This window comes from Mercurialis annua, linkage group LG1-X (genome assembly GCF_937616625.2).
Source record: "Mercurialis annua linkage group LG1-X, ddMerAnnu1.2, whole genome shotgun sequence".
NCBI classification, from domain to species: domain Eukaryota; kingdom Viridiplantae; phylum Streptophyta; class Magnoliopsida; order Malpighiales; family Euphorbiaceae; genus Mercurialis; species Mercurialis annua.
Genome location: NC_065570.1, coordinates 39367628 through 39377167, shown reverse-complemented (window position 1 = coordinate 39377167; position 9540 = coordinate 39367628). Strand labels below are relative to the sequence as shown.

Genomic DNA, 9540 nt, shown 5'->3' with positions numbered 1-9540 from the left:
AAGGCCACAACTCTCTATTAATGATCGCTGTTGTGGATATTAAAAGCAAGTAGTACACGATGTACAAGATGCACCGAGGAGGAAAACAAAGGATGCAATGGAAGATAATCAAGAAACACGATAAAAGCGTGAATAAGGAATGCAACAAGAATATCATAGGTTCATAGAATTTAGACTGTTAATCCTGTTGGTTGACTAAGGACAAAAGTAGAACTAACAAGTGAAATAGCCAGATCGTGGATAGTAATGAGAAGTAAATTTAACACTACGTGATAGTAAAGAGAAATGATTTGGAAGCTAAGAGCCAAACTAAGATTGAGAAGTGGAAAGAAGATATAGATAAGAAAGAGTTAGTTTATGACAATAAATGCTAGAAGCATCTTTGAATGTCAAGAAGACGACAGAGAAAAGAAAAGCGTAGATGAAATGAGAAAGGATGATGAATGAAAGGATCGAACATGGAGCAAGAAACGATGTCATCAGAGGACATTCTGATGTAATTATATAATTAAAAGAGGATTAAGATCCTTATTTAAAGATTATAAGCAAAGAAAGCTTGCTTGAGCGTTAGTCACGCGCTGTCTTATTGAAATAAGAATTCAGCGACCAATATGAAAATTCCATTTGGTTAAAAACCAGATTGATGAAATAGACCGAAGTGAAGTAAGAAGGGACAAGGAGTTTGAAAAATAGCGTGTTACGCTAATGAAAAGTAGGTCAATAAACATACGAGATATATATTGACGCAAGAAGAAAGGCAAGTAAGCCTTACAAGGAAAGTAAACAAAGACCGTATACAGATACATCATGAGGATTCACCTCATGGATAACCATGACAAGCAACAATGACGAAGGGATCTTCATACGGAAAGAGAAGTAACGAAGCAAAAGAGGATAGCGGATAATAAGATAAGTTCATAACACTACAACGAGTAATAATCGGATGACAGCAACAGTAGTACAAATGAAACCACGTAAGTAGAGAAGATGAGCTAATCGAGTATTCACATTACTCAATAAGAAATGATGGTAGGGTTAAACGTATTGAACAAAAGTAAAGACTCAAGAACAGAGAATCATAAGTACAGATGAATACGAGTGACAAGGATTATCATCTTTAGTGATAAGATATCATTAGGACGAGCTATCATTGAACATCAGTAAGTTTGAAAGTTCAATTACAAGTTTAAGAGTTTATAGTATTGAATATCAGACAAAGAATCAATGTAAGAATTATGTATCCAAGGTACAAGAGAAGAACTCAAATGAAAGAAGATAGTAGTATGAAAGTCGTCAATGACGATTGATGTTAATGCACAAAAAGTACAGAATTGGAATGACAGTTCCATGCGCCGACAAGTGTCATAAGATGAACACGATATCCCCATTATAATGAAGTTCAAGACGTTAAAGGTTTACGTTAAGTCAAGAAGTTATATGAAAATTCGAGGACGAATTTTTATAAAGGGGAAGGATGTAATACCCCAAATATTTAAATCGTGCCACGTGTGCGAAATCTTGATAAATTGAATCAGAATTGATTTAATTTAAATATCAGGAATTAAGAATAAATTATATTGAGTTATTTAACGGGATTTAAGGAAATAACTAAGAAAATTAATATAAAATAAATTATAAATTCCGAGTTGATAATTATTTCGCCAAGGTCCGCGAGATGTTTTATAGTATCTGTGGTAAAAGTTTCGGGTCAATCGGAGGCCTTTTAAAATTTGGTCGCGGATGCGTTTTGGGCTAAATTGCAATTTTTGAAAAGTTCAAGGACCAAATTGTAAATTAGCCAATTAAGCCTCGAGAATAGAAATTAGAAGATTATTGACGGAAAATAATAATCTTGGATTAGCATTATTTATATGAATATAAATAATACGTATGTAATTGAGTTAAAAGGATAATTTAACCGTTTGGTTAAATTAGAAAATTTATAATAGAATTGGTTTAAGTTAAAGAAATAAAGGATTAAAATGAATAATTAACTAGTATATATATAAACATATGAATCATATAGATGATTCAGGAACAAAGAAGAAGTATCAGACGATGGAAAAATCGACGATCATCTCGATCCACCGCCGTTTTGCCGTTTCTCGTCCAAATCGCACGTTCTTTATATCGATTTCTTCAGAATTCAATTCTTTATCTATTACGAGCGTCAAATCAAGGTAAGCTTGACGTTTTGGTTTAGGGTTTCGAGTGTTTTTATCGTTTTAGCGATTTTGAGTTTAAATTCGACGTTTCAAGCATGAATCTTGAGTTTTTGATGTTATTAAGCGTTGCGAGATCGATTTAAAATGTTGTAGCATGTCGGAATGGCCCGGGGAGTGAACCCCGAGAATGCACATCGTGCAGCCAACAGGCTGCACGAACGTGCAATAGAGTGCACGTTTGTGCAGAATGCTAGCAGCACAGTAACTGCACGATCGTGCAGCGTACTGCTGCTGCACGAACGTGCAGTCCTTCGTTAGCAAGGATATTCGATTCGGGCTTTCGGGGCCCTGGCACGACGCGAAAACTTGATTTCAGACAATTCCAAGTCGCGTAATCAATCGTGATTCGATTGAATTTCAAAACATATACTAGGACGTTTAATAGAAAAGTGTGACTAAGAGATTATCAACGTTAAGAGTCGTATTTGAAATACGATTAAGTTTATAACGTAGGGTTTTAGTATTAAGCCTACGTTTATGGATTAAACGTACAGGTGATTCAGATAAGTAACTGACGTATCGACGAGCTACCAGGCCGATGAGCTGGAATAGCTACGTAATCAAACGCGTATGGAGCTCGCGTTCATGAGATCTTTATATTATTATATTTCGGAAAGCGGTCACTATAAGTGGCAATTTACTTTCGCGTATTATTATTATAAAAGTTATTTTCATATATTAAGAATATTATTATCAACGCATTTATATGGTTTGCTCGTATAAGATGTTATGTTTGGTGAATTTGACTATATGACTGTTGTTATATTCATTGTTTTGAATATGAATGTCTAGTGTGCGATCCGATGAAACCAACTACTTATTGGGTGTTAATTGGCTGTGTGATCACCAATATTTGAGTCAGTCTAGCGTGTCTAGATTGTCTATGAGATTATGAAATGCGCATATAATATGAATATGATACGAGAGTGAACTCGGTCAAAGTAACCTAAGCCCCGTAACTAGTGGGTTGGACCCACCACTTTGGAATTAAGAGATTGGTTGCGGCTGACGTTGTTGATTGTAAACACTCCCGGGTCGGATCAGTTTGATTTGAATATTCGGAATAAGATAAGTTCATAACACTACCTATTAGCTTATATGTATTTTTGAGGGTTTTTATACACCGAAAAGAACAGAGTGTTGTTGAAAGGTTTTGTAAACGCCTAGGTGATAAGTTTACTGGTTGTAGAGTTTCTGGATCTTGGGAAAACCAGGGGAGGGAAAATCAGGCTGAAAAGGGTAGTTTTTAGTGCTGTATTTTCAAGGCTTTTGTTTCTAGCCCGGAATAGAAACTGATAGTGGAATACTCAAGGTGGGGATACCTTGGGGAGTGGATGTAAGCGGGTGTTGAACCACTATAAATCTCTGTGTCATTTATTTTCCAGCACTTTACTTATTCTGCCAATTAGCTTATATGTTGTTAGTATTAGCTTCACATTTCTGGAATCTGTTAAAGTAATTTTTATTAGTGTATTTTTCAAAAAGCTCAATTCACCTTTTGAGCAGCCTTACAGGACCAACAATCGGTATCAAAGCAGGCTCTGCGTGCTTCTTGCTATTTTTAGCACTTTTTCAGAGTTTATCTATGGCTACTCATGGTGGAGCTTATTTCGGTGTCTTAAGCTTACCGGAAGGAAACTCTATTACAAGACCTCCTTTGTTCAATGGGTCTTACTATGATTACTGGAAGAATAGGATGAAGAACTTCATTCAGTCTCAAGATATTGAATGCTGGAAAATCATCCTCAATGGAGTGAATCCTCCAACTAGACTCAATGACGATAGAACTGATGTTAGGAAGACTGAAGCTGAATACAGTGAAGCTGATTGGAGAGTTGTTCAGACTAATGCTAAGACAATCACTATGATTCATTGCTCACTCGACATTAGTGAGTACAACCGAGTTAGAAACTGCACCACAGCAAAGCTTGTATGGGATAAGCTTCAGGTTACATATGAAGGAACAGATCAAGTAAGAGAGATGAAGGTCAATATGCTTCAAAGAGACTAGAAGCTATTTCAAATGAAACCCGAAGAAAGCATTTCAGAAATTAGCTCCAAGTTCTCTGATATTCTGAATGGGCTTAAGAGTCTTGGTGAAAGTTTCACGGATGAGATGTTGGTGAAGAAAATCTTGAGATCTCTCTCGGATAAATGGGAAAGTAAAGTCACGGCTATTATTGAGGCAAAAGATCTGAAGAAATACGGTTTTGATGATCTCATGGGATCTCTCATGACACATGAGATGGTCAAGTACAAAGGAAAATAACTCTCTCAAGAAAGAAGGGAGAAATCAGATTTGGCTTTAAGAGTTAGCTCAAAAAGTGATGAAAACAGCTCAGATGAAGAACTAGCTTTGGTGACAAAGAAGTTTCAAAAGATGTACAGAAAAGGTGATCAAAGGTACCGGAAGAACATGAAGAATTTCATCAAAGGAAAAACAGAAAACAATATGGAGAATGTTGAAAGGTTGTGCTTTGTTTGCAATAGGTCGAGTCACTTCAAAGCTAGTTGTCCCAAGCTAAAGAGAACTACCAAAAGTGACAAGCAAAAGAAAGCCATGGTTGACACATGGAGCAAATCAGAAAAATCCAGTTCATGTGATGAGGATATTGCTAGTGAAAAGGCAAACCTCTGTTTGATGGTTCTAGAAAATGGTGGATCAAGTGGTCAAGCTAAATTTGACAAAAAAGAAGCTGATACATCTGACAATAAGGTAAGCACCCATAAATCTCAATATTATGATGAACTTCAAAATGCTTATAATGATATGTTTGAGGAATTCACAAAGGTTTCAAAGAAATATGTTAAACTGAAATCTAAATATTCTAAAACTGTTGTTTTTAAAACTAAGTTGAATGTTCCTCATACTAATTTTCTTGAAAAAGAAAATAAAATGCAAAAAGACTTTGATCAGCAATCTGAGAGATTGTTGAAAGCTGAAACTAAGATTTCATTTCTGAAAAAGAAATTGGAAACCTCAAAAAGTCTTAGAATCATTCTCTTGCAACAAAATGATGATTTGCAAAAGAAGATTGATCTTCTTGTCAAGGACCTTTCAAGTTTTACTAAAGGTAAACATAATCTTGACATGCTTTTGGGAAATCAGCGCCCTTATGGAGAAACAAGTGGTATTGGATTTTCAGGTTTCACAAAACCTAAAAAGCTTAAGGCATTTTTTGAAACAAGAATGATAAAAAACTGTCAAGCTATTTCTAAGAAATAGTTTACTCCTCGTATGGCTCATGCTACTTGTTTTTATTGAAATACTAAGGATCATGTGACCAAGTTCTGCAGATTTAAAAATGGAACCTCTCTAGCTAAACACATATGGGTTATCAAATGAGCTAAAGAGAGCACTATTACTAACTCAAAAGGACCCAAATTAGTTTCGGTACCAAAATCTGCTTAGTCTTTGCAGGTTTGCCTAAAGAGCAAGAATAATCATGATAAATGGTTTATGGACAGCGCTTGCTCTAGGCACATGACAGGTGATAAATCAAAATTCACCAGTGTTAAGCTAAAAGGTAGAGGAACAATTAGCTTCAAAGTCAACAGTAAGCTAAAATCTTTAGGATTGAAGCTGTTGGAAGGAGCTAGTTAAAGGTATGTGATGCTTGTTTGAAAGGTAAGCATGCTAGATTTTCTTTTAAGTCTACTGGTCTAATCTTTACTTTTAAGCCTTTAAAATTGTTGCATCTTGATCTGTTTGGACCAATAATCCCCTCTAGCTTAAGAGGGAAGTTCCATGTTCTTGTTGTTGTGAATGACTACTCTAGGTACACTTGGATTCTATTCCTTGCACATAATGATGAATCATTTGAGAAGTTTGAGACCTTGTGCAAAAAGCTTTATAATAAAAAAGGATACAATATGGTCTCAATCCGGAGTGATCATGGGAAGGAGTTTGAGAATAAGTGTTTTTGGAGAATTTTGCAATGAATATGAAATCTCTCATAACTTCTCAGCTCCAAGGATTCCTCAACAAAATGGTGAGGTAGAAAGGAGTAACATAACCTTGCAAGAAGTGGCAAGAACAATTCTAGTGAAGCTAATTTTCCAAAATACTTTTGGGCAGAAGCTATTACCTCCTCAAGCTATATTCAGAACAGGGCGTTGGTAAGGTCTACCTTGAAGAAAACTCCTTATGAACTTTGGAGAAACAGAAAACCCAATGTAAGCTATTTCAGAATCTTTGAATATAAATGTTTTGTGCATAACAATAACAAAATTCTATTGGCTAAATTGATGCAAAATCTGGTGAAGCTATTTTCATGGGCTAATTTGAACATAGTAAGGCATATAGAGTTTTCAATAAAAGATCCCTTCTTGTAGAATAACCTATGCTCGTTGCTTTCATGTAGACTAACCTAAACTTGTTGAGTAGAGATATTGCTGGAGATGACCTTCTTGCAGGTAATGAAAAACCACCAACAGAATGATCAACAACAAGGAGCAAATGAACAAACGGGAGATCTGGAAGCTAAAGAATATTAGACTGACAAGCTAGAAAATTAGCCTCAAGGTACTGCAGATCAAGCTGATCAGTCAATAGAAGAAATTCAAGGGAATGATGATAATCTACCAAGAGAATGGAGATTCCACAAGCACCACTCTCGGGAGAATCTTCTCACTAGTCCTTCTAAGAAGATGATGACTAGAAGTGTGCTGAAGAAAATGGTTGAAAATGTAGCTCATATGGCCTATGATTCAAAGATTGAACCCAAGGACTATGAGGATGCACTGAAAGATAAAAATTGGCTTCTGGAAATGCAAAAGGAACTCAATCAGTTTGAGAAGAATGAAGTTTGGCATTTGATTCCACAACCCCGAAACAAGACTATTATTGGAACTAAATTGGTGTTTTAGAAACAAACTTGATGATCAAGGCAATGTTGTGAGGAACAAAAGCAAGGCTTGTGGCTAAAGGTTACAATCAAGCTGAAGGAATTGATTTTGATGAAACTTTTGCTCCCATAACAGGCTTGAATCAATTAGAATTCTTTTTGCCTATGCAAGTTATATGAACTTCAAGCTGCAGCAAATGGATGTCAAAAGTTTCTTTCTGAATGAGCATCTGAATGAGGAAGTCTATGTGGAATAGCCGCCGGCCTTGAAGACTATGAACACTTTGATCATGTCTTCAAGCTAAAACAGGCTCTTTATAGGCTAAAACAGGCACCAAGAGCTTTGTGTGAAAGATTGAGCAACTTCATGCTCAGGAATGGCCAGGGGTAGAGTGAACAAAACTCTTTTTATCAAGAAGAAACTCATAGACATACTCTTTGTGCAGATCCATGTTGATGACATTATTTTTGGTTCAAACAAAATTAGCCTCTGCAAAGAGTTTTCTGATATGACAAAAAATGAGTTTGAGATGAGCATAATGCGTGATCTAAATTTCTTCATGGGGCTCTAAATTAAGCAATGCCAAGATGGGATCTTCATAAGTAAATCAAAGAAGTTAAACTAATAGCAAAAGTACCTCAGGAGCATATGCCAATTGCTTGGACATTCATGAACTCTTAGTTCAGCAAAAAGCCAAATTCAGTAGCTCTATCAACGGTTAAAGTTGAATACATTGCGGCTATGTAATAATCCAAAAATTTAAGAGTTAAAATATAGCCACGTGTCTAATATTTTATTAGACGGGAGTAGGTAAATTTAAAGATAAATTTAATTTACAAATGTCCCTAAATTTTTAATATGGCTATAGGATTGCAAATTTAAATTTTTAGAATTTAAATTTGAATAGTTATATAGTTAACGGAGAGAATATGGATTTATGAATTGGGTGCAAAATAATTCATAAGTCCCTAGCGAATATTTTTAGTGCCAATATTCGCGAAATAATTTAAAAAGGTTATCGTGAAAATTTGATAAAATTTGGAAGCAGAATTTTTATCAAGCGCAGTCAATGCGGGCTTAATAAATCAAAAATGATTTATTAAGAATAAAATGTAAGTCGGATGGGAATAAAAATAATATTTTTATTCTTTCTATATTTTATTAGATTTTTGGTAAAATTTTCACGAAATGTGGAAGTCGTTTCTGTTTAGGCTACGAACGACTAGTTTAGAAGTTGGTTTAAAGTGCATGATTGAGCTAGTACTAAACTGAACTTTAGCCATTACTATATATATAAACATTAGGTTATCAAATTTAAGGCTCAGTGGCCATTCTTCATTCATTTTAAAAGGAATAAGAGCAGAAGCTCTCAACTGTTGGCGGCGGCGATTAGGTCTCGAACCATTTCGTCCGTTTCTCGATTCTAACTCCATTTCTTCAACGATTACTCACGTAATCGAGGTATTATATCCGTATTAAACGTTTATTTCGATTTATTTCGAATATAAACTCGTTTATAAACAGTTACCGTATTGAATTATCATTTTAAACGTCCGTATTGATTTTTAATTGTGTATACGTGATTGTGGACGTTAGAATAGTGTTTTTGGATGTTTTAAGTAGAACGGGAAGTCCCGGAAATGAATTTCCGGGGCTGTGCGGGTGCGCAGCCCGCTGTGCGCGAGCACAACACGGTGTGCGGGCGCACACCATGCTGTGCAGATGCACAGCATGTGCTGTGCTGGCGCACAGTAATAAAATGTTGTGCGGCCGCACAGTTAAGCTGTGCGACCGCACAGTACTGCTGTGCGGGCGCACAGCAACCCCGACGGGATGTCGGGGTTTGTTTTCTTCGTTTTTCGGGGGACTTTCCGGGGGCGATTCTGACGTACTTTCGCCTAATAACCCGAGGTGTTTTCCGGCCGAACCTAAAACATTTTTAATAAATGTTTTTAAACCAAAGTTAAATATTTTAAACGATAACTTGTGTTAGAAGAAAGTGAAAAGGTATTATAACCTAAACCTAAAGACTTTTAATAGGAGATTTTAAAAGTAAGGTTAAACGTTTATAATGGACTTTAAAAGAGTTAAAGTCAACATTTAAACGATTTTAAAGATTTAGCAATCGTTTTTGCTAAATACTTAGTATATCACCGAGAATTGTTTTGACAATTAGGTCTATACTATAAATAGTTTTCTTTAAGTATTGCGATACCTAAAATAACTTCTAGAGAGAAGTTAGAACGTTTTCTCAAAACGAGAATTTATAATATGGTTTTAAAGGAAAAGAGACCATAAGTGCTATATGTTTAAATGATTAAATGTTTGACCTAGATCTGGGTTTAAGGACCTAGAAATTTTATAGGAAACATATATTGATGTGTTTTATCATGTTTGCTGTGTGTGTTTAGTCCGACCAGCTAGCGAGCAGTCTGACCACAACCACATGATTAAGTTCCAGACCTAG

General features: G+C 35.6%; 1 protein-coding gene across 1 annotated transcript; it reads left to right on the top strand.

Annotated features, from left to right (window-relative positions):
- The first annotated feature begins 4248 nt into the window (after positions 1-4248).
- Positions 4249-7329, top strand: LOC126682248 (uncharacterized). The gene is made up of 9 exons (XM_056104414.1): positions 4249-4478; positions 4563-5397; positions 5500-5559; positions 5647-5782; positions 6005-6217; positions 6304-6518; positions 6590-6641; positions 6760-7036; positions 7209-7329. The coding sequence occupies exons 1-9, from the start codon at positions 4249-4251 to the stop codon at positions 7327-7329; spliced, it is 2139 nt and encodes a 712-aa protein (XP_055960389.1).
- Positions 7330-9540: the final 2211 nt, after the last annotated feature.